Source organism: Bicyclus anynana, chromosome 9, assembly GCF_947172395.1.
Source record: "Bicyclus anynana chromosome 9, ilBicAnyn1.1, whole genome shotgun sequence".
Lineage (NCBI taxonomy): Eukaryota > Metazoa > Arthropoda > Insecta > Lepidoptera > Nymphalidae > Bicyclus > Bicyclus anynana.
In genome coordinates, this window is record NC_069091.1 from 604,089 (window position 1) to 630,679 (window position 26,591).

General features: G+C 39.4%; 2 protein-coding genes across 2 annotated transcripts; one reads left to right on the forward strand and one right to left on the reverse strand.

Moving 5' to 3' along the window:
- The first annotated feature begins 104 nt into the window (after positions 1 to 104).
- LOC112048813 (chromatin assembly factor 1 subunit B) lies at positions 105 to 8,854 on the forward strand. The gene is made up of 9 exons (XM_052883457.1): positions 105 to 360; positions 737 to 964; positions 1,745 to 1,953; positions 2,229 to 2,407; positions 2,917 to 3,007; positions 3,203 to 3,409; positions 5,553 to 5,670; positions 6,290 to 6,301; positions 7,985 to 8,854. Exons 1-9 carry the CDS (start codon positions 232 to 234, stop codon positions 8,780 to 8,782), a joined length of 1,971 nt encoding a protein of 656 aa, XP_052739417.1. The 5' UTR covers positions 105 to 231; the 3' UTR covers positions 8,783 to 8,854.
- Positions 8,855 to 12,282: 3,428 nt separating this feature from the next.
- On the reverse strand, positions 12,283 to 26,464 carry LOC112048838 (transportin-3). The gene is made up of 12 exons (XM_024086516.2): positions 26,166 to 26,464; positions 25,156 to 26,046; positions 24,372 to 24,548; positions 23,722 to 23,885; positions 23,110 to 23,323; positions 22,680 to 22,835; positions 19,872 to 20,128; positions 18,943 to 19,260; positions 18,320 to 18,498; positions 17,316 to 17,413; positions 16,191 to 16,333; positions 12,283 to 15,175 (listed from the first exon to the last, which is right to left on the reverse strand). Exons 1-12 carry the CDS (start codon positions 26,277 to 26,279, stop codon positions 15,115 to 15,117), a joined length of 2,772 nt encoding a protein of 923 aa, XP_023942284.1. The 5' UTR covers positions 26,280 to 26,464; the 3' UTR covers positions 12,283 to 15,114.
- Between the last annotated feature and the right edge of the window lie 127 nt (positions 26,465 to 26,591).

Sequence of the window (26,591 nt, forward strand, 5' to 3'; positions counted from 1 at the left end):
GAAAAAAAGTAACTCAGAAATACGAAAACCATACATTCCTGGCAATATAAATTCATCTGAGGCCAGTTTGATATCGGCTGTGGCGTGGAAAATTTCGCGGTAAAATTGACATTTGACAAGTTGGTTTTTTCGAAAGAGAATTTTGATTTTGATTTCAATTCTTACTCAATTTATTTCTTAGCTTAAAACTTAAATAAAAACATTAGGAAAGCGTTTCGTATTTAAATCAAAATGAAATTAGCTATACCTGAAATATCTTGGCATAATAGAGATCCAGTTCTTAGTGTAGACTTTCAGCCAAAATCGGAACAGAATGATCCGCTTCGACTTGCTACTGGAGGCACCGATTCCCACGTATTAGTAAGTGGTACTATAATGTTTATGTACATCATGTTTGAACTTAAAAAGATCATTAACAGATGTATGTGATGACACGACCTTCAGCACTTCTTCGGCAGGTTTACACCAGAATTTTTCTAACACAAGATGTTTACAAAAAAATTAAAAAAAAATCCTACAACTTCTCTTTTGGCCTCACCGAACACGATAAACTACACAGTTGACCACTAGCGACTAGTCCAACGAGTCAGTTAATAATAATACAACAATAAGACATTGAAAAAATTTCTAAAGTCTTGTATTTAGTCTCCATTTGCAAAATTACTAGAATTAAATATTTTTTAGATTGTCAACGTTTTCTTTTCTTTTGTGACAAACTTTTTCTCTAAATTTATAGATATGGTACATTACAACCAAAGACTCAGGTTCAGTAAACTTGGAGATGGCAGCAGATCTCACAAAGCACCAGAAAGCAGTAAATGTTGTGAGGTGGTCACCAGATGGCCAGTACTTGGCATCAGGAGATGATGAGTCCATCATATTTGTATGGAAACAGAAGACTGAAGAAGCTCCACCAGTTTTGGAAGGTGAAGAGCAGTATCGTGAGACTTGGGTTATACATAAGGTCAGTTTTTTAAATCTATTTATACCTACGTACTTTTTTCTATTGTTATTGGACAAAATAAGCGTAATAATTTTGTAGAACACATACATTCTAATGTATTCAGCCATTTCTGGCATACAACAGTTTATATTACAAATACTATTAACAATATATAAAAAAAAAATGAATTCAATAGCAGATGATTAATCAAAAAATAAAAATTAGAACAAGTAAAACATTACAATCTGTGCAGGTACGAGTACTTATGTCAAATAATAATAATATAATAATAATCTTTACAATGTCATAGGATAAACATAATTAATAAATACAAACAAAAAAAAAATTGAAATATTAAAAATGTCACAATACATAGTTTTTTATTTGCTTTTATAATTAAAAAAATCTCTAGTTGAATATAATCCATAATTAATGAGCCACTTTCTAAGTGCGGGTTTAAATTTTTTATAGGGCAATAATTTTATGTTTTCGGGCAACGAATCAAATATTTTAATACCCATACAATGGCAACTTTTTAGGTATGTTGCAGTTCTGGGAAATCTGCCCAAGACTAATTTTTGGGGATGTCTTAAGTTTCTATTGCTTTGGTCCTGTGCCTTCACAAACAGATTCATATTAGATTTAACAAAAAGCGCTAATTGAAGTAAATATTATATCAAAATTAGAAATCTAATAATTCATATAATGTATAATGTGGACTATCAATATATTATGGAAGTAGTATTGGAAAACTACAGAATGTACCAGGGTGTATTAAAAATATAAAATGATGTGTAACAGATCCTGCGCGGGCACATGGAAGATATCCTAGACCTCAGCTGGAGTCCCTCATCCACCCAGCTAGCGTCAGGTTCTGTGGACAACAAGCTGCTGCTGTGGGATGTAGCTCGCGCCCGCCACATTGCACTGCTCACTGACCACAAGGGCTTTGTGCAGGGGGTCACTTGGGACCCTAAGGGTCAGCTGATCGCCACAGCCAGCACTGACAGGTTGCAATTCTCTATTAATGAATACACTCTAAATACATACAATTCTTTTTAATTATGTAGCCCACTTGATGTTAAATTGATTGTTTTTTTATTTATCATAATAATATACACTCACAGAATATTATTACTTTAATAAGCCACACATCTGCCTATTATTTTACTAGCAACCTTTTCTTTAGACTTGAATGCAGCTACTGTTTGGCAGCATAAATAAGAACTTCTCTTAAACAAGCTGTGTTAAAAGAGTTATGCTATACAAGACATACATATTCCAGAGTGTTCCGCACGTTCGACGTGTCAACAAAGAAGGTGGTGTCGCGCAGCAGCAAGGCGGTGCTGCCGCTGCCGCCGGCGCACGCTCTGCACGGCGCGCGCGTGCGGCTCTACCACGACGACACGCTGCAGACCTACTACCGCCGCCTGCACTTCAGCCCCGACGGCCTGCTCGTCGCTGGTATACTCCACTTAATAATAATAATAATTATAATTGCCATTAAAAAAAGATATGGCAAATATAAACCTACATACCAGAGAACTTTCTTATTTGCATTGACTTTTAACATGGTGGACTTATTGGCTTACCATACCCTCTCATTAGAGAGACTCGAGTTCAGCAGTGAGCCAAATATGGGTTGATGATGATGATAATGATGGCAATATTCTTTTTGAAGTGGAACTTCCATAAGCACACTTGATTTGATGATTAAGTTGGTGAATACATAACTAAAATTGTAATTGGACGATGCATACCTACTGTTAACTAAACTTAACTTAACAAGCAAAGTGAAAGAGTGTTTGTTATTTTAAAACTAACAGAACATTGAAACAATACCTTTTTTGACACTCAAGAACTTATTGCAGTAATGCCTGAAGTTTATAGATGACTTTGCTATTTTTGAAAAAAGTGGTCTAAAGCACACTTTATTGTTTTGAATTGTTTTAACACAACCTGTGTTGTTTCAGTGCCAGCAGGCAGCATCGAGGCAGAGGCAGGCAAGCCGGAGCTGAAGCCCATCAACGCTGTCTACATCTACACCAGACACTCGCTCAAAGTGTATGTAGCATTTCATTAAACTTTAGTAGCCCTAAGAAATGCATTACAACATATCTCGAGTTGAGACACTGACAAAAATCTACTAGGGACGCAACCATCTATTGGTCGACAAAATGTCATTTTACCTCACGTAGCGCGCATCTTAAGTGACTGATGGCCAATGATGATAATAATAGTTGAATGGTACTCTTCCAGTCCAGCGTGCGTACTGCCGTGCGGCGCGCCCGCGCTTGTGGTGCGCTGGTCGCCGTGCCGGTACGCGGTTCGTCGTAACGGCCCGCCGGCCGCCTTCCCTGTGCCGCACCGCATGGTGCTGGCGGTCGGCACCAAGCGCTCGCTGCTGGTGTACGACACGCAGCAGCGGACGCCCCTCGCTCTCGTCACCAACATGCACTACACGAGGTGAGTGCCGCCTCCTTCCCTGTGCCGCACCGCATGGTGCTGGCGGTCGGCACCAAGCGCTCGCTGCTGGTGTACGACACGCAGCAGCGGACGCCCCTCGCTCTCGTCACCAACATGCACTACACGAGGTGAGTGCCGCCTCCTTCCCTGTGCCGCACCGCATGGTGCTGGCGGTCGGCACCAAGCGCTCGCTGCTGGTGTACGACATGCAGCAGCGGACGCCCCTCGCTCTCGTCACCAACATGCACTACACGAGGTGAGTGCCGCCTCCTTCCCTGTGCCGCACCGCATGGTGCTGGCGGTCGGCACCAAGCGCTCGCTGCTGGTGTACGACACGCAGCAGCGGACGCCCCTCGCTCTCGTCACCAACATGCACTACACGAGGTGAGTGCCGCCTCCTTCCCTGTGCCGCACCGCATGGTGCTGGCGGTCGGCACCAAGCGCTCGCTGCTGGTGTACGACACGCAGCAGCGGACGCCCCTTGCTCTCGTCACCAACATGCACTACACGAGGTGAGTGCCGCCTCCTTCCCTGTGCCGCACCGCATGGTGCTGGCGGTCGGCACCAAGCGCTCGCTGCTGGTGTACGACACGCAGCAGCGGACGCCCCTCGCTCTCGTCACCAACATGCACTACACGAGGTGAGTGCCGCCTCCTTCCCTGTGCCGCACCGCATGGTGCTGGCGGTCGGCACCAAGCGCTCGCTGCTGGTGTACGACACGCAGCAGCGGACGCCCCTCGCTCTCGTCACCAACATGCACTACACGAGGTGAGTGCCGCCTCCTTCCCTGTGCCGCACCGCATGGTGCTGGCGGTCGGCACCAAGCGCTCGCTGCTGGTGTACGACACGCAGCAGCGGACGCCCCTCGCTCTCGTCACCAACATGCACTACACGAGGTGAGTGCCGCCTCCTTCCCTGTGCCGCACCGCATGGTGCTGGCGGTCGGCACCAAGCGCTCGCTGCTGGTGTACGACACGCAGCAGCGGACGCCCCTCGCTCTCGTCACCAACATGCACTACACGAGGTGAGTGCCGCCTCCTTCCCTGTGCCGCACCGCATGGTGCTGGCGGTCGGCACCAAGCGCTCGCTGCTGGTGTACGACACGCAGCAGCGGACGCCCCTCGCTCTCGTCACCAACATGCACTACACGAGGTGAGTGCCGCCTCCTTCCCTGTGCCGCACCGCATGGTGCTGGCGGTCGGCACCAAGCGCTCGCTGCTGGTGTACGACACGCAGCAGCGGACGCCCCTCGCTCTCGTCACCAACATGCACTACACGAGGTGAGTGCCGCCTCCTTCCCTGTGCCGCACCGCATGGTGCTGGCGGTCGGCACCAAGCGCTCGCTGCTGGTGTACGACACGCAGCAGCGGACGCCCCTCGCTCTCGTCACCAACATGCACTACACGAGGTGAGTGCCGCCTCCTTCCCTGTGCCGCACCGCATGGTGCTGGCGGTCGGCACCAAGCGCTCGCTGCTGGTGTACGACACGCAGCAGCGGACGCCCCTCGCTCTCGTCACCAACATGCACTACACGAGGTGAGTGCCGCCTCCTTCCCTGTGCCGCACCGCATGGTGCTGGCGGTCGGCACCAAGCGCTCGCTGCTGGTGTACGACACGCAGCAGCGGACGCCCCTCGCTCTCGTCACCAACATGCACTACACGAGGTGAGTGCCGCCTCCTTCCCTGTGCCGCACCGCATGGTGCTGGCGGTCGGCACCAAGCGCTCGCTGCTGGTGTGCGACACGCAGCAGCGGACGCCCCCTCGCTCTCGTCACCAACATGCACTACACGAGGTGAGTGCCGCCGCTTTTCTTGTATGTATAAAGGTAATTTCCACGGTTTGGACACTTTACCACAATTAATTTTCAACTGACTGAAAATAAGGAGAAGGTTCTTAATTCGTCTATTTTTTTTTAATGACCCATTGAAGGACACAGGCCTATTTCTCATATTTTGGGGGGAAATTAGGTTTTAGATTCAACACGCTGCTCTAATGCGAATCGGGGGTCATAATGTTTTATGTATGTTTTAAAAAATATAAATTGCCGCGTTTGAAACCATCTCATAGCTTTAATTTTATGTGTGCGATGTTAATAATACTATAATAAAGAGGTAAAGAGTAAAATAAATAATCTCTTTCCAGGCTCACAGACCTGACCTGGTCTCCAGACGGACTGATCCTCGTAGCTTCCAGCACGGACGGCTTCTGCTCTGTGGTGTCCTTCGCTGATGGAGAACTTGGAGAAGTCCTTACTGATGAAGTTGCTGAACCTTGTCCAGGTATAGCTTTATTTATAGTATAAACCTAACCTCTAGCGTATACATATGCATATGTGTGTCACAGGGAAATAAAAAAAGCACTAACGGAATGATTAACGCACGAGAAAGTGTAATCTGCGAACATCTTCATGGATGGGAAAGCTATCTAATTTTTTTATTAATGCAAATTTGCCAAGTTTATAAACTAAAACTAAACCAAAAAGCATGTACCTCCAAACTTTATCTCAGCTGACTTAATGAACTTTTTAATAAAATTATGAGATAATATCATCTTTCTAAAAAGACATAACTTTTACAGAACCTACGGTAACCGCAGAGGATCAACCAATCGACAAAGAAACTACAGACGACGCTAAAGAAACCAAAACCAAAACAGAGTCTAAACAAACTGCTCGGAACATATCTAAAATAGATTCTTTCATCAAATTCAAAACGCCCAGTAGCGCTAAGTCGCCCAAGAAAGCAAAAATCGAAAACACAGAACAGAAGACGCCTGTGAAATATGATGTTTTGGTTGAAACAGCTATGCCGTCTTGGTCAGACAATTCAAGTAATGATATCATTAAGCCAAAGGAAACTGTACCGATGGACATTGACAAGGATGAAATCATGGTCATAGAAGACAGCGAAGACATAAAACTCGTTTACGATGATTCTGTAACACAATCAAATACACAATCGCCGAAAGAAACTAAAAAGGACAATATTTCACCTGAAGAAAGTAAATCAGATATTGAAAGTAAAACTAAAACAAATGAAAGTTCACTAAAAGAAAATAAAGTAGAAGATTTAAAGTCTATTTCAAAAGAAAATAAAAGTGATAATGATTCAAAAGAAATCAAAGGCAAACCAAATTCAAAAGACTTAAAAAGTGAAGATGAATTAAAAGTCACAAAAAAGATAGATAAAAAAGAAAGTAATGACTCCCCTAAAAGAAAATTGTCTCCGCAACAGTGTGTGACGCCAAGCTCAAAGCAATCTGAAAGCAATTTCCTAAAACAAGCTAAAGTGACGGATATGAAAACTGTAACGGTTCAGTCCGCGCCCAGCCCTAAAGCACCGAGACGAGTCAGTTTTGTGACCTTATCGAGTCCTAAAAACAGTAAGAAAAAATGACTGCTTATGAATATAGTTGTATGTATATTTTAATAAAACAATAATAAAAACAATTATTTAATAAATACTTAACCCATTTTTTATTTATTTTTATACATAAATAAAAAATACTTATTACTAGGATATGCATAGTACGCGGCCTGTAAGTTTAACCATACCACAGAAAACATATGTACAAGTACAGAAGATTCACTCTGCAACGTCATTAACCTCTTGACTCCTAAATGGACGACCGGTCGCCCATCGTATCCGTTACGTGACATGTAAAAAAATATAAAGTAAACTAAGGGCAATAGGCGAGCACAGTATCATGCTCCGCGCGATAGAGGAATATAAAGATTTTTTAAATGGCTCACAACGGTAGATTAAAATCGCATTCCCTGACTGTTGGCTTTTTCAACGCAGTCGGGCTTTTCGATAAAATACTCGCGGGCAGCGAATGGTTAAAAATAAATAGCGACTCTCGCTACGACATAATACGGCGCAATTCAGTTCGAACAATATTATTAAGGACACAGGCCTATTTCTCATATTTTGGGGGGAAATTAGGTTTTAGATTCAACACGCTGCTCTAATGCGAATCGGGGGTCATAATGTTTTATGTATGTTTTAAAAAATATAAATTGCCGCGTTTGAAACCATCTCATAGCTTTAATTTTATGTGTGCGATGTTAATAATACTATAATAAAGAGGTAAAGAGTAAAATAAATAATCTCTTTCCAGGCTCACAGACCTGACCTGGTCTCCAGACGGACTGATCCTCGTAGCTTCCAGCACGGACGGCTTCTGCTCTGTGGTGTCCTTCGCTGATGGAGAACTTGGAGAAGTCCTTACTGATGAAGTTGCTGAACCTTGTCCAGGTATAGCTTTATTTATAGTATAAACCTAACCTCTAGCGTATACATATGCATATGTGTGTCACAGGGAAATAAAAAAAGCACTAACGGAATGATTAACGCACGAGAAAGTGTAATCTGCGAACATCTTCATGGATGGGAAAGCTATCTAATTTTTTTATTAATGCAAATTTGCCAAGTTTATAAACTAAAACTAAACCAAAAAGCATGTACCTCCAAACTTTATCTCAGCTGACTTAATGAACTTTTTAATAAAATTATGAGATAATATCATCTTTCTAAAAAGACATAACTTTTACAGAACCTACGGTAACCGCAGAGGATCAACCAATCGACAAAGAAACTACAGACGACGCTAAAGAAACCAAAACCAAAACAGAGTCTAAACAAACTGCTCGGAACATATCTAAAATAGATTCTTTCATCAAATTCAAAACGCCCAGTAGCGCTAAGTCGCCCAAGAAAGCAAAAATCGAAAACACAGAACAGAAGACGCCTGTGAAATATGATGTTTTGGTTGAAACAGCTATGCCGTCTTGGTCAGACAATTCAAGTAATGATATCATTAAGCCAAAGGAAACTGTACCGATGGACATTGACAAGGATGAAATCATGGTCATAGAAGACAGCGAAGACATAAAACTCGTTTACGATGATTCTGTAACACAATCAAATACACAATCGCCGAAAGAAACTAAAAAGGACAATATTTCACCTGAAGAAAGTAAATCAGATATTGAAAGTAAAACTAAAACAAATGAAAGTTCACTAAAAGAAAATAAAGTAGAAGATTTAAAGTCTATTTCAAAAGAAAATAAAAGTGATAATGATTCAAAAGAAATCAAAGGCAAACCAAATTCAAAAGACTTAAAAAGTGAAGATGAATTAAAAGTCACAAAAAAGATAGATAAAAAAGAAAGTAATGACTCCCCTAAAAGAAAATTGTCTCCGCAACAGTGTGTGACGCCAAGCTCAAAGCAATCTGAAAGCAATTTCCTAAAACAAGCTAAAGTGACGGATATGAAAACTGTAACGGTTCAGTCCGCGCCCAGCCCTAAAGCACCGAGACGAGTCAGTTTTGTGACCTTATCGAGTCCTAAAAACAGTAAGAAAAAATGACTGCTTATGAATATAGTTGTATGTATATTTTAATAAAACAATAATAAAAACAATTATTTAATAAATACTTAACCCATTTTTTATTTATTTTTATACATAAATAAAAAATACTTATTACTAGGATATGCATAGTACGCGGCCTGTAAGTTTAACCATACCACAGAAAACATATGTACAAGTACAGAAGATTCACTCTGCAACGTCATTAACCTCTTGACTCCTAAATGGACGACCGGTCGCCCATCGTATCCGTTACGTGACATGTAAAAAAATATAAAGTAAACTAAGGGCAATAGGCGAGCACAGTATCATGCTCCGCGCGATAGAGGAATATAAAGATTTTTTAAATGGCTCACAACGGTAGATTAAAATCGCATTCCCTGACTGTTGGCTTTTTCAACGCAGTCGGGCTTTTCGATAAAATACTCGCGGGCAGCGAATGGTTAAAAATAAATAGCGACTCTCGCTACGACATAATACGGCGCAATTCAGTTCGAACAATATTATTAGCAAGCCGTTTTATTTACCTACAGTTCTTATCTTTATTACATCTACTTAAACAACGTTAGGGTTGTCTTCAATAAAAAAATACTTACTACTAGATTTAACGCGCGGCGATGTTCGCGTACCTTGTTGATAAAATAAAAAAGTAGTGTGTGCGTCATTGATTGGACTAAAAATACATTAACACATACACTTTTTGGAGTTTACTCCTTAAGAATCGATTTTTTATATATAAGGCGCCCGGTATGAGAAAAATCCGAGGGGTAAAACCAACTGAACTAACGAAAAAGTGTCACGTTTTTGGTGCGCACCTTTAGTGCGCAACTTTCTAATTTAGCTGTGAGTGTATTGAGACGTACATAGGGTATGCTGTATAGGCGACTATACCTATATACTATATGTTATTGGGCTTGTTTGTTTAATGATTATATCATTGTAAGAGTAAAATATATAATGTGAAGTATATTATAAAGTCTATTAGTTATTTTACAATTCTATACATTTAGTCTTCTTTAACATAAGTATTACTAAAGCCCTACTCGATGTGCACTGTTTACCAACAAAAAAAAGTGTGTATGTTAAAAAAAACAAAAAGTTAGCTCGAAGCACGTCTCAATACTCGCGCCTTATAAGTGAAAGGTGCGCAACCGCCTACAGCGTGCACATGGGTGCGATGTGCAAGTTGTTGGCGGCACAGCGCACGGTGAAAGGTGCGCAGAATAGGTTGCGCACAAAAAACGTAACGCATGTCATTTCATAACTTATTGGAGTTTACTCCTTAACAATTGATTTTTCATTTATACCCCTCGGTACGTTTTTTGTGCGCAACCTATTCTGCGCACCTTTCACCGTACGTAGCCGCCATAGCGTGCACATGCCTAGCGCGTCCGCACGCACGTGCACGCTGTTGGCGGGCGCGCACGCAGCGCTGCACCTCGGTTGCGCACCTTTCACTTTTCAGGCGTTTCTATTGAAAAGAGTAAACTCCATTCGTGCGACGGAGCTGGCACACTTTTTTTATATTTTCAGCCACATTACGTAATGTAAAAAAAAAAAATATTTTGCAGTGTTTGACCTAGATACTCTTAACAAACTTATATTAATGGGTATATTACCATAGATTTACGAGTCCGTACAAGATATATTACTAACTTTATAAACGTAAATCGGTTGGGAGGTAGCTAGGTACCAACTATACCTTAATAATAATAAAATTTATATAGTTACGTTCTACTACGTAGAACATTAATAACATACATAACATAAACAAGTAGTAATTATTCGGTAGATATTATTTAAGTTATAATATTTTTATTCATTACCTTCCTACATCTATTGGAAGTTTGAAAAACGTGTGTGTCCGATCCTTATTATTATTTAGCCAAATGCACAACAATATGTTTTTCCCATTATTTTTTTTTGTTAATAATAATATAACGAACGACGAACGATAACGAACAGGCGAGGCACGTGTGCAAAAGTCCGATCCGAGCGACGCATTCGCCTGTTTAGGGCTTGTACACAAAACTGCGATACGACATCGAATCGTAAAAATCTACGAGCTCGCACAACGCATCGCAAGAACTGGCGAATTGATTCGCAACGCGCATTCCTGCGATGTTTCGTCACACTTGTTGACGCCATTTTAATACGGTCTGGGACAGCGTGTGGACAAGACATATGTCAAAAAATGACAGACTACGACGTTGATTTTTTAATATTGAGGAGCGCCCTGTTCTTTGGGATTTGGCATGGTTCCCAGCGGGATTCATAATAGTAATAAAAGGATAAACCCAAAATCTTCTTTGTTTCTTTTTCCTTTTTACGATCCATGTCATGACCTAGTTTTTAATTCAAAATACGTTTAGTACGGTTGTCGATCGTAGAAGGAATGGTCACCCTGGGAGACCATTCCTTCCATTCACGAAATCGCGTAGCAGCAATTCGTGTCGTAATTTTCTGCGTTGCGAATTCGCGTCGCGTCGCATCGCAGTTTTGTGTACAAACCCTAAGTCCCCCCAGGGTACCGCCATGTAGGGTGACCATTACCCGTACGATTGCGCTAAGCCTGGTTTCGCTTTCGTTCAATTGAATTGTATAACAACTCAAGTATTTACCCGCATAACTGCGATTGTAATACTTTCCAAAAACTTTAAAAATTGTCTGTATGTTTGTGAATATTGGTGGCATTAGTCCAGCTCTTGTTTATTGGAAGATACAAAACGCTAGCGCGGCACAAGTTACTACTAGCGACATCTAGTTATGAACAGATGAACAGCCAAAACATATGATAATACATTTTTTTATTGCAGTAATCATTAATGCCCAGACCAGACAAGGGCATAAGACCCTCACATCTGTAGAGATATTTTTAAGACAAATTCTTAAATCATTAGCCCCATACAAAAATTGCTTCTTTATGAATTTACTGCCTGCAGCCAGTGACCCACCGACATCCTTACGTTAAGCTGCTGTATCCAAATATATAATTTGGATAAACCTGTATAAAAACCCGGTAAGTTCAAAGAAGATCCAATTGATTTAACATGTATTTTGAGGTGATATGATCACCTAAATTCCGCATCCATAGTTAGGACTGCCGTTGAGGCATCGTTTTTTCCGGTCACAGTCGGTGTACACCAAGGTTCGGCTCCGAGCCCCTTTTTATTTAATGTTTTGGTAGATATCTACTGTTACCGAGGACATTCAGGTTCCACCACCGTGGCTTCTAATGCATGCGGACGATATTGCACTAAAATATACACAACTCAAAAGTAATAGGTATATGGTTTTTCCCCAGTGAAAAATTGGGTCTTGGTTGGTGTTTATAGAGGTATATGAAGTGCTTCGTTTTTTTTTAATTCGCCCACGGTTACATTCCGTAATTTTTGACATGTATTTTCCAAATTTTTTAAATATATTCAATGTACCGATTTTGATGACATTCATTCATCTGATCGTGCCATAGGATAGCGTCGTTAATCAAAATGCACAAATAAAAGGTAAACATTTTTAATAAATATTTACAATTTAATCCAGGTTTTAGTTTTATCACATTTCAAATAAAGAGAATATAATATATAACAAAATATATTTCAGTGTCTGTACTTACCTAACACAAGGTCGTCGGTTTCATACAACATCGAAACCCTTCCAAGGGAGTTACATCAAAATTCGGGAAACTTAAAATGAAAACTCAAGAGACGTTGACACATTTTTATAATACTTTAAACATTATTATTGCTCTGATATGAGATTTATCCAATAATTCATAGATCGATGTTAAATTTAATCTTCCTTAAGTAACGATGTTATGTATATTCATTTAGGTTTCTAATTAATTTTCATTATAATATATTCTATGTTTCATATCTACAATTTGTTCTTGTCAAGTTTCAGACGGTCAATATCGCTAACCACTGACGTGTTATAAAGTACTTGTTTTTCTTTATGAGTCCAGTGTTACCCATAAACCAGCATTGGTACAGTGCGGGTGGTATTTGCACTAATTAATATAATTTGAAAGAGGAAGCATGTCGCCAGCGATGAGTGAAGTAAATAGTGTAAAGTTGCATTTACATGGACAACTAAAATTGCTCCATTCTAGGCAACGTTAATTATGATGATCACATCTATATGAAACAATTAACTGCACCACCCATATTGAGGTACATGGAGTATTATGGATCAATGCAGAACAAGTCAACAAGACAATACAATAATACACTAGCAATTAAATTCAACAGTAGTCGATACGCCTCCTCAGCTACACCAACAAAAGATAGAAAGGCATTGACTAAAATTTCTTTGACGAATTTAATTGAAACTGGTCTAGATCACTCAACTAATTGTCAATTTATATGTAGTCAAGTAAAAGCACTGTAAAGCATATATTTTTTAGTAATTTCGAAAATACTCAGTGTCAGTCTGCATAAAAAACAAAATCCCATGTACATTGACTGTCTGAAGCTTGTCTATGCGCAGTAGTTCGTATAAAAAGTATCTGTAGTGCAGTAACAAAAACTTAAGTTTCAAGCCATAAGTCACCTATGTAAACCTTCGTGTAAAAAAATGCATTCATACAAAATGTATCGTTCAAACAAAAATATAATAATAGTAAGAGGCCGTGTGTGAGACTTTTACACCATCTTGGGAATATCTTTGACTTTAATGCACTGTTTTAATTATATCAAGCCATATGTACGGCGTTAAGGTTGTATCACATATATCAATTCGAAAACGGACCATCAACTTTTAGTATTAAATGTATAATCTACTTACAAGTTAACATACACTAACCAGTGTCTTAATAAATCCAAACCATTGAAAAAATCTTAATAAAGCAATGTAAAACCATGAAAATAAATATCGAAATTTCGAGAGAATCAACAGCACAATGCAAGAATTGCTAATAATATGCACACAAGCAATATTAAAATTCTGTATTGAATATTGATTTAGATAGATTTTCTATATTTTACTGATAAAACTTTTGATAATATTATTTTGTAAGAATATCGATATTCATACTAATATTATCCTCGTAAATGTTCGTTTTTGTAAGTTTATCACGTTTCTACTCCTCAATAACTTAACCGATCGTCATGGAAGTTTGCAAAGGTACAGAAAAGCACCAAAAACTTTTTATATTGATATTTAACGAAACCTAGATCTAATTACTAAACTAGGTTGACGCGAGTTGATGGCGAGGCGTTGACGAACCGTTTCCGAGTTGATATATGTGTCATAACCCTTAGGGTCAACACAAACGTAAATGTATCCTATGGTCAGCTTGCTAACATTGTTGGCCCCACAGATAATTTAACTAAATGCTTGTTCACGTATATCTCTTGATATTCATCTTATAGATTCTTAAAGCAGACATTGTCCGATAATGCATTACAAAAACAAAATGCAATTTTCATTTTTAACAAATTGTCTAATCTGGTCGATATTTCTCATTTTACTATACATTTTTCATTTAAAATTAGTTGCAATAATTTGCATTTTCAAATACATTCAATAACTAACCTCAATATCCAATTAGTATATAAATACTAATTAACCATAAAAAAAATCAAAGAAGACAATCTTATAGTAATGGTTAAAGTTTCGTGTCAAATCCAAGCACAACAAAAATCTTCTTAGAACCATCACGGGCATTTTTGTCAGAAAATGGAGACAAAAAATGTGATGTTTTATATAATTTACAGTTCAACAAGTTAGTGTTAGTATGCTCGAATTGACTGTAGCGACACGAGCTTCAATAATATATTTAACCGCGCCATAAACTTTGACAAAACGTCAAACATGTCTAACATTGTCAGAAAATTGACCCCAGTGTGTCAAACAGCATCTAAATCAGTCCAATGGTGGTTTTCCAACAACGTTAAATACGTATTAAACTTCGCTAGAAACATAACGTCGCAAGTCTAATAAAACATTTCTAACATAATCAGAAACATAGCTTGAATTGACTAACAACTTCAAAATGAGTGACAGTTGCAGATAGTTTGTTTGCATTGTATAACGACCATATTTTGATGCTACTATATTTCTGACAACAATAATCAAGTTTTCGTGACTACAATTAGCCACACACATTTAATAAATTGGGTAAATATAGTGCAATGTCATACAACAGTATCAGTTCCTTAGGAAGTAAGAGTTAAGAATGGTTACCCTACTTCATTTACATATGTGTGTGGACAGAATGATGTCAGAATCGTGTCGTTATTATTATGAACAGCGTCATACGTGTCAGACGGCGTCAGACGGCGTCAGACGTGCGCGGGTCATGTCGCGGCGGGCTGCGCCGGCGCACGTTACTATCGGTAGAGGCGCGCGAAGTCACGCAGCAGCCGGGTCATCTCCTTGCATTTCTCCGCTCTGCGATAAGAAAGAAAGCCTTTTTATGTGAAATTTATAAATTTCATAATGTTATTCTGCCACTAAAAGATGAATGAATGGTCGTTGGGTCAGCTATGCAATGTAAGCAATCGTGTAAACGTTTACAAAAAATTAGTAATTCTTTTAAGGGCAGTTGCATACGTTTTTATAATAAACTATCACATGAAGCTACTGGAATGTCTCTCAAAAAGTTCAAAGTGTTTATTAAACGCAAGCTTTTGGGAAAGGCTCATTATAGTGTTAATGATTATATTAATGATAAAAAAGCTTGGCGTTAAACTGTATTATACGACTGTGTGCTTAGTTTTAAATAAGTTTGTAAAATGGTGGTAAACAAAAAAAAAACCTTGGCTGAGTTTGTTGTGGGCTCTTCTCGGACTAAGGCGCGTTTGGAACCCTCGTAACTTTAGTTTTAAGTTTTCGACTATTATTACCACCATTAAATTAAATTATGACATAATCTTGACCTTTCAAAAGTGCTTGTAAACTAAGCCTAATTGAAATAAATTAATTTGACTTTTACACGAAGTCGACGTTCAGTGATCGCCGCTACATCAATGGGAATCCGCGGGAAGTCAACAAGGCGGCGAATCGCGTCAATACCAAGTACCGGGTTTGCCCTCTCATGATTCAGCCTGTAAGACCGTGAGGTCAGGGGTAGGGGCAGCCTCAGACCAATTATAGAAGGACCTGTATCGCACTCATAGTCACGAACAAAATTGTCTGTCGTTTTCTGAGGAAAACGAGCTTAGATTTGGTATTTATCTTATACTAAACTAGAAGTTTTTGCCAGTTTTTTACACAATTCAATTACACAAAAAGGTATTTTTACGGAGCTCTTTAACCGACAAACACGATTACAACTATTTAACATCGATTCTATACAGTTTTTATAATCACATTAGATCGTTGATCATATACTTTGACAGAAAAGTAACGTCTAGCGAGGCAAGTCCTATACAATAATTGGTCTGAGGGGGCAACTGACGGGTACCTCATGGCGTACTGGTGGAACTGCCAGCACTGGTGCTCGGTGGCGGCGGGCGGCGCGCGCGGCAGGCGGCGCAGCGCGCTCTGCAGCCAGTCCACGCCGCGGCTCTTCTGCCACTGCAGCATCTCCAGCAGCACGTCGGCCACCTGCAGTGCATCATATACTAGATAAGCCACTGACTCATATTGTGCCTTACTACTCAGCTCAGATCCTGATTATTTATAATTTATAAGCAGGTCTATAGTATGTTTTACGGATAGAAGATACAAATTGCTGTTGACAAAAATAATTTTTAGAATTTTTGGAACCTGCATTAAGTAGATAAATATCTTTTTTTGTGTCGCTCCCTTGTCTACAAATTAAACATAAGACAGTAAAAGTGTTCAAAAAAGCCAATAAAAAGACCTGGAACTAAATTCACATCCGGTGTAAGCTGTCAATGTCGTGTTATATTGTCAAATGTCAATAAAACAGAAGTTAAAAAGAAACATTAAATCGTAGACAGAGAAGCAATAAACAAAAAATTGCTTTAAAAACGCCATAAACGAACGCTACTACGCGTCGGGATGTGAGTTACAAGCATGTTACCATGATAAAAATTCTTAATTAATGTTGTCAGTTAATGTATTAAAATACATTTTATTTAAATAATTTACAAAAATGCGGGTTCCAAAATTTTTTTTATTTTGGGATTTAAGCCCTATATTTTATGTTTTTTTAAGATAAAAATAAATTGTTCTGCTTAGTTACACTCGGTATAAAGGCTCAGCATCCATACAAAATTGGGACATGTCCTTTGTATCTATGGAAGAAATTAAATAGTAACGGACACTACGCTGCAAAAATTCAAATAAAACGTTTTCTTTCTTCATACCTTTTTGTAATCCTGCCAAAAAGTAAGAGACCCTGTAGTCAGGATCTCATTGTGTAATTTCAATAGTTTACATAATTGGCGACCGTGACAGGACTACAAAAATAAATCTTGAGAACAAATCATAAAACTTAGCGAGTCATCGTAGCCATTGCGGTGAGTAGTCGCAAAAAACGTAGTTCCTTTATGCCCTATTATCAATCACATTGATATACTCGTATATCCTGGGTGTCAAATTTGGGTAAAAAAACACTTACCTCAGAGAGCATGTAGGAGTGCAGGTGCAGCACGGACGCCTCCAGCAGCGCGTACGTGAGCGTCTCGCCGTACTGCATGAGCGCGGCGCTCACCAGACCTGGAGCGAAACCGGTTACAATATAAATAAATTTATAAGAGTAACAATTTTAAAAATTCCGTCAGTTACAGAAATGGTGATGGGTATTAGGTTGGGATAAAAGTCATAATAAGAAGAAAATTAAAACTGTATGTTGAAGGACACAAAAGGAGAGGATATTATCTATTTTTAGCAGACTCAGAAGTGGTTTACAAAAATAAGAAAACCAATGTTGAACATAGGTTATGATTCACAATATTTGTCAGGACAACTTTATTAACTTCAAACTATAACCAAAATGAGTCCCTAGAATGGCAGAGAATGAATGACCTTGAGTGGAGTCACGCACTTGTGAATGATGTGTGTAGGGTTAAGGGATCCCTTGACAGTTAACTAACACTCCCTTTTCCACTCAAGTTACCTAACCCATGTCGATTGCATTTCAAGGGTTACTTGAGAGATAAAGAATTACTCAAGAAATGTGGACGCCTCGAACGCCACGAGTATCCTAAAGCCGACCGTATGACGAGCGCCTTAAATCAGAAGTCGTTCCCGCCAACCGATCGCTATCCCTCTCTAACTCCCTACTCTTTACGGGAATTCTACAGTTTACAGTAGCTACCTTGTAATTTAATGTGATGAATGTATTTTTCCAGATTTTTAGTCTCGCTAACGAAAATGGCTGAACGCATTTATCTTATCTTGGTCTTGAAATGTTCGTAGAGGTATAGGGAAGGTTTAAAAGGTGAGAAGAATTAGAATAATTGCCGGGAAAACTATAAAAACAACCCTTTCCTATTATATTTTAGTCTAGAGTAGAAATCGGGAAGAAGTGCACCTAAGTCAAAACAATGCTTGAGTCAGTGTTTGCTAGTACAAAATAAATATTAAATAGATTGTCAGTGTTTGCTAGCCCAGTTCGTTTACCTTTGAGATGCTGGTCGTCCGTGCGCGTGGAGGCGGCGAGGCGCGTGAGGTCCTGCAGGAACTTCATGAGCGAGCAGTTGGCGTCGCTGTGGTCCAGCGCGCACGCCGCCACCGCGCACTGCAGCACCGGCCCCAGCGTGTCGCCCTCCACCAGCGCCGACGGGTTTCTTTGGAGGTATCTGTAATATGTAATATTATTTTGTAACTGGACATATGGATAATAGGTAAAACAGTGCACTGTTTATTAGTTCTGTTAGTACATCTAAAACTGAAGGAAATCGTGGAGAGTCCGGACATGGTAATCATAAATAATGAAGAGAGTGCAGAAATCTTCGGAAAGAAGTCTGGGTACATAAAATTCCATGTTTTCCAAGAAAACCATGTTTTTCAGATGAGTTGTTTACGTAATAGGTTCCAGATAAGAGAACTGATCTTCAACTTGCGAAGATAGCAGAAAAGTCAAGCCCAGGAGGTAGACCCAACCAATCTAATTCAGGGATACAGTTGTTCAATATCTACATGTCTTCGCTGTTAGCGAGGTACCATGTGAAAGTTGCTTAGTTGCTCGAAATGGGCATCGTGCAGCTACATCTCCAGCGCGCAGCACAGTAAGGGTCGCTCACCGCACGCAGAGACGGAACAGGTCGTCGACGGTGTCGGGGTTGTCGCGCAGCGCGGCGGGCGCGTCCAGCAGCGCCAGCGCGCGCGGCAGCACGGCGTGCAGCAGGCGCGCCAGCGCGGGGCGCGCGTCGGGCGCGTCCAGCGCGTCGCACAGCACGGCGCACAGGTACAGCACGCACGAGTGCGCGCGCGCCGCGTACAGCTGCGGCAGCGCGGCCGCCAGCGCGGGCAGCAGCGCCGCCGCGGGCCGCCCGCAGCCGCGCACCATGAAGCGCACGCAGCGGCACGCGCGCTCCATCACGCGCCCGTCCGACACGTACCTGCGGGCGTCGCATCGCGCACTTTGACAATCACTGTCACCAGCGTATCAACTAATGTTAACAATACAAAAAAACAAATCGAAATCTGGCCAGCAAACGCCTGCTTATCGAATTTTCTCTTTTACTATCTGTTGTTCTGACCAGTATTTGATTTTTGTAGTTCTTTGACCAAATGAAGTTTAAGTTTATGTATATATTATGATTAGTTGGTAATTTATAACATCTATAATTTCATATTGGTATTGTTGATATTTAAAATTAAAAATATATGGTGAACAATTACTAAACAAAACGAGTACGCTTTAGACCACACAACTGAAGCAAAACATATTTCAGAAACTAACAAAGCGCCATCTATAAGCCTCAGGCATAACTGCAACACAACAGGTTCTTAAAATGTACAAAAAGGGATTGTTTTAAGTGTGTGAAGTTGTGAAGTTCTCTGAGAATGCCATCTAGTTTAAAATAACACACACTGTTTCACTATGCCTAGATGGCAGCACATGTCTTACAATCCTCGTAACCTACACTTTACGCAATGCATTCACAATCTTACTTTCCACTTCAAACATAGATTCTCTTCATTCAAACAGTGTTATTGGTCCGCGTACTTGTTCATGACGTCGTTGACGACGGGCCAGGCGTCGCGGAAGGCGGGCACGGCGGGGTGCGCGGAGTGCGCGGGAGGCGCGGTCGGCGGCGCGCCGGCGGCGGGCAGCACGTCCACGTCGCGGAACAGCGCGGCCAGGCGGTCCAGCCACAGCACGGGGTCCGCGCTGGTGCCCTTGCGCAGCTCCTTGCCGCCCGCCAACAGCGCGCGCAGCCCGCCCAGCTGCAGCGCCGTCGCCTCGCGCATCGCCACCGTCAGCTGCCACATCACGAGCGTTATGAACAATACAGAAAAGAAACCAACACAGATTTAGATATGCTGGAATATTGTATTTAAATGTTTATAGAAAATATTATCATGAATGATGGATCACCCATCTACATCCGAAAACCGCTTGACGTACAAGTTACAATAATGGATGGATATGATGGTATGCGTGGAGGGAGAATGGTATGGAGTAGCTATTAGGAGTCTCCCGGTAAGGGACAACAACAAAGTACATAGATCATCTGGTGTTACCAGTGATCGAAAAATTACCCTATATTTTAAGACTAGCGTTATATTTTTATTTCATACTATTTGACAAGTCTATAAATATTTATATATCATAATATTTGACGAAATTGGCCAATTCAGAAGTCAGAGCGTAAAAGCTGGCACCGAGGGGTGATGTATCGATCCCCGCCCCGTTCGAGTATTGTTGTACCCACTCTTGATACAGTTTGTCCCGACGAGTTGGAAAGGAACGGGAATGTTGGTCATATTAAAAAAAAAGCATTAATTACCATTGTTTTCATCCTGATTTAAAAACATATATACAACCAAAGTCCTTTCGACAGTCATATCATTTTACTTTTGAAGGCAATTAGGGTCAGATATTTTGAAATTAGAATTCATTTTTAAATAAAAATATAACTACTAAAAATGAAAGAATTAGAAATTTTCACAACTAACTGGTTTTGTGTAATTGGAAATAAATGGTCTTCAGAAATAATACGCTTTTGATTGATTGATTTATTGATTGCTTGGTGTATTTTGTGATTTGTTGATTGTGTACAACATAAAACATTAGTTAGGAAAATATACTAGCACAGCATGGAATTAAGAATAAAATCTTTTTACCAAAAAAAATTTACTGTCCTTTGAATAAAATTAATTTCGTGTAAAATTCTTACATTTTCTTCACAAGTTAAGGATTTAGTACAATAATGTAACCTCACATTTAAGTATTTTCTACAAATGGGTTTCATTAATAAAATATAATGGTGGTTATCACGAAAATGGTCATTTTCGGAAAATAAATTAAGGCCATTTCGTACAACATGCTTGCAGTAGATGCTCCATCAAGTTTGTTTTGCTTATTAGTATTTATTTTTTTTAAATATTTCCTCCCCTATTTCACATAATTTAATAACTGACGGTGACGAATAATGAAGGCCATCTTTGTCTTCCTGTCTTCCTGTCTCTTCCTGTCGCCCTTGTCCATATTTTATTAATAAAGACATCTCGAGAAAACTGGAAGAATAAACAAAAGCACCCATGTTCACCACACAAATATAGGTCACAATGACTTTATATAATGTCTATAGTAATATTTTTATAACAAAGCTTTTAACAATTAAAGCTATAAAAATACGAGTTACTACTTAGGCAATGAAAAATATAAGTTACTATTTTTCCCTAATTTTAGGGAAAAGCTAAATGTAACACAATTGGTAGCCCCAAAATGCAGATAATCCGACTAATTTAAAAATGTTTCTTAATGCACGGAAAATGGTTATTCTGGACGCAATTATTATAACCTACTCAAGTTCGGTGGTTAATCACTCAAAATTTCATTATTTTGTAAAGACTATTTACGAGTTTCTTTTGTTCTTTCTGGATATTTTCATTGTCATTGAAATCCTAATTACAAACTTTACCTAAGCATCATCTTTCATGATAAAAATAAGTTGAAATTATAGTACTAACGTATGAAAGGTTATGTTTTCACATTTTCGTTCAGTGCGGCTTTTGCAGCCCAAAACACTACAATTCACCATTTTTAATATCTAAAGAACTAATTATTACACTAAATTAAGAACAAAGAACACAATTTATACTTTAAAAAACAAATTTTAGTCCACATGAAGTTTACTCCACAAAGTTCGTCTGCCCCGTGACCTCACGGGGCAGACAAATTAAAGCGAGATTCTAATAAGGACAAAAACTTTTCTCGGGCTCTGTCACTCTTTCAGGATTTCGTATAGCTACATCTCATTCGTTCACGGTATTATTCTTCCATGTCAATTCTATATAATTCTTTTTCTTAGATGGTATGGTAGTTTAAAGTTTGTAGATGTTTGTAGTTTGTATTACATCTGATTTAGTAATCAGATCCGGATTTTTCGACAGGGCCAGATTACGTATTATTATTTCCGTCTGTTATAAAAATTAAGAAAGCATCATCTGTAATGCAATACAGATATGCTTCAACAGGTCAGTAATATATAGTAATATAGGCTAAAAACAAAAATGGACCTATTATTGAACCTTGTAGAACACCCATTAAACTACATATTCTACATATACATATTATGTACACCTTTTTAATTCTATGTCAAGGCAGAGGAAATGAAATTGATTGCAATATTTTTGCAACACTAATAGCTTAATTAAACCACTAATGTTTCATGATGGATATAGTCAAATGCCTTAGACAGATTGCAAAAAAATCTAATGACATTCTGCGAGCGTTTTCAAACATCGCATTTGCCTATAGTAAGTGTGTTTCGTCGTGGCACTTGGTATATGCTCTACAACAGCTCACCTGGTCGTGTGGCAGGCGGCCGATGGCGGCGGCGAGCGCGCGCATGAGCGTGGACGAGGTGTGCAGGGGCAGCTCCAGCTCGTCGGCGAGGCGCGCGGCCTGCAGCAGCGTGGACGCGTGCGGCGCCGCGTGGCTGCGGCAGGCTTGGCATATGCTCTGCAGACAATACAGGAACCAAGTGGAAGTAGACAGTAACAAATGGGCTATTTCATCGCACTAAAATTAATTTAACTGTTAGTCTTAATTCAGTAGCATAATGTTAACAACACCAGCGTGCGCTCAAACTACATCAATGTTTTAGGTTCTAGATGTTTCGAAAGTGCTGTAAATCTACTTGAAATAAATGAATTTCAAATTGAATATAAGTTTACAGCTGTGTGTACTGACATAGGTACAGCTGATTTATACACCTAGGTATACACAAACATACCTGTAAAGCGACAGCAGCTGCATTGGCCAGTTTCTGATCATGCAATGCTCTGATGAGGTGCTGCAGGCTCGCTTCTAGACACTCAGGATGCCTCTCGATCCAGTCGCACAGCTCCCCCAGTAGCAGGATACATGTCTTGCGCACGGCTGGGTGGCTGTTCTCTGGCATTGACAATATCGCTTCCACTACTTTTGGCACATATTCGTATTCTTCACTGAAAAAAATCAAATATAGATATTTCAAGCCCAATCAATTAATCATCAATCAGAAAAAGACAAAAAGAATTTAAATTCGATTTTATGTTCAACTTCTCTTTCCATCTCAATTGAATATTGTATTTTAGTATAAAATATAAACAAATACATTTAGTTTCAATCCTGAATCATTTAACTACACTGTCAGTGAGATTTAGAGCTCAATAGCTCAATGGTAAATCGGCCAGACTCATTGACAAGGAAATCCTCGCCCTGCTGGACTAAAATCATACCCACTCCTACTACGGTCTTTCCCAAGTAGTTAGAGGGTAAAAGGGAATATTGGTCTATTTAAAAAAAAGAAAGATATTACCATAGCATTAATTCTGTACAAATTATGATGCATCAAATAACTCACGGCAGTATATTCTTAGCAACAGCTTGCATTATAAACAGTGCAGCTTCCGTCTGCTCCCACGACAGATCTGCCTGCAGTGTGGCAAACATTTGACGGAAGACACAACTCGAGCTCACTATGAACACCACATCTTTGATCAGCTCCATTACTTTCATTCTGAAGTCCTGAAATGAAAATAAAAGAAATAAACAGAAATAATTTAATTAAGCTCGTTTTACCAGTAACATGAACATAGGATGGGCCTTGTTTTATTTCCTATGTTGGTGGGAACATAGGAAATAAAAGACAGAAATACATGGAAAATTTTAGAACAGGCCTTTGTCTGTGCAAGACAAGCTGTTTGAATGGAAGATCAATCGGATGAAAAGTACTATTTTAGAAGTTGTTAACCCTACAGTTTTAATTACTTATAATATGTAGAGTTATTAATAATAGTTATTGTTACTCAATGCAGACTTTAAATCTGTCTGTCAACTAACATCAATATATTTGCAATGTCAGAAATAAAACATAACAACATATTTGCAATGTCAGATATATATTGCAAATATAAAAAACATGACCATTATTTTTTACTACTTATACTTATTGTTTACAAACACTTAAAATATTTCTTTGGCCATTTTCTCATATAATGTTCATATACTTACAAAAAATTCGTCTTCTTCAGGCAGTTGCATGAGGTCAGGCTCACACTGACAGTGGCGCGCCAAGGCTTCAATGAGCCTCTCTATGTGAGGCTTAAAAGCATCAGTCAGTGGTTGGTAATCCCTCTCATACACTTCTTCTGATAGTCGGTACCATAGATTGAATGTTATTTTTGCAACCTGAACATTTTACAACATGTAACATTTTAGTGGGCAAAATAAACTCATAATAAAAAAATCAAAATAGTCCACAAAGTAATTTTCAAGCGCTCTGTTTTGATTTTTTTGATGAAAAGTATATTTAGACAGCATATAAAATACCTATCAGGTTAAAAAAGACTATTGTCCTGTGGGCCTAAGAGATGTACCACAAGTTTGTTTACATGTCACTCTCTTTCATCCCATTGCAAAGAGAGAGCATTATTGTCATATATATTGTGGTCTTTTGTAGCAATATATAGACAGTTGGCATGCATTTTAGGTCTGCCTAAGATTCCTAGAAATCATGACAAAATATATCATAAAAATGTAACCAAATTTTTTAATTCAAGCTTCAATAGTACCATATCAAAAGGCAAGATTCAGCACTGAGACAGACCATAGTCAAATGGTAAAGACAGTATTAGGGATGGATGTTATAGCAGTTATGCTATTACATCCATCCTTAACACAGTCTTTAATAAAAATAATTGGCAGCGTAAAAGTAAATTAGCAAATAATTGGCAGTATTTTAAATTATAGCAAACTTTAGAAAAATTGTTAGCTCTTGCTGCATAAAAGTTCTCACCTCATAATCATGATGCCCAACACACATTAACACCAATTCTAAGGCCCTCATAGCAAAATGTGCACTCCCATTTGCAGTGCTCAGTATTATTTTACCTAAAAATGTCTCCGCCAACTCTGTGAACACTCTGGCATAGTTTGCAGCCTTCTCCTCCTCTTCATGTGCCACAACCATGTGGTAACTCGTCTCCAGTTTTGACACATTGTCAAATAACAACTGCTCCACCTCGGTATTATTGCTATTATTTTCTAAACAATGCAGTATTGCACAAATACAGTCAGATGCTGCATCGTGCAACATATTTATTGATGTGTGGTCCTGTAGAACTTGTAAACTGAACCCTATTACAGCATTTTGAGGCACTTCCTGTATACTAATCGCTTTGACTTGTATCCACGATGTCATACATTTAATTATTTTTAATGCTATATGAGAATTTGGATTACTATTAATACATTCCTTAAGAAAAAATGTTACATCCTGAGAGTTGGCACGCAACTCTGATTTTATTTCTTCTCTTCTGTTCTCACCGAGTTTCAAGCTCGACGAGTCTATTTCTTGAGGTAACACTGTTAATATCTCTAATAGAACAAAGTAATTTTTGTTGGAAAACAACTTTATGAGGTCACTGACACAGTTTTGCCATGTCAACATTTGTAAAGCTAGGTCTGCTAGAGCAAGGGAGAGCTGAGTGAGAATCGGGGGACTGGTGTCGGGTGTGATCCCTTCTAAATGTGCAACTAACGAGTCTCTGAGAGATACAACAGCCTCTTGTGGTAGTTCAGATAGGTTATGTTGCACTTTGCTTCGCATCGTTTGTGCTGCAAAGAAACACGACTGCACATCCTTCTTCTGCTGCAAAAGCTGATCTGCTACTTTCCAAGAGTGTATCTGCAATAAAAATACTCTGGTTTCATAAATTAAACTACACACTGGGTTATGAATCGAAGATTTAGATAGGAAATTTATGTCACTTATGTAAATGAAACAGGTAGTAACGTTTTACTCACAGATTTCTGTACGTCTCCCAGCCATGTAGAAGCTTTTTCCTTCTCGTTTCCATTGGGGTTATCATACAAGGCACTTATGGCCTGGTAAATAGTGTCCATTGATGGCGATTCCATGCTTCTCACTGCACTTTGTTGACGAGCAAACCTCAAAGTCCTAGCGGTAAAGCGCGTAAACAATTAATCATCATATTATATTGAAAATTACTGTTAAAACACAATAAAAAGCCAGAAAATCCAGTGAAAGAATCAAACAACGTCAATCAAAACGACAAACCGTAGACAAAACGAATCAAAACGAATTTCATTTGTCGTCTGTGAATTACTTTAAAGAACAGATACAGAATTTCACTCACACTAGAGCTGAGATTTTTACAAACCATAGCCAACACAAAGCAATGCATTTTCAATTAAATTTCCTCCGAGAAC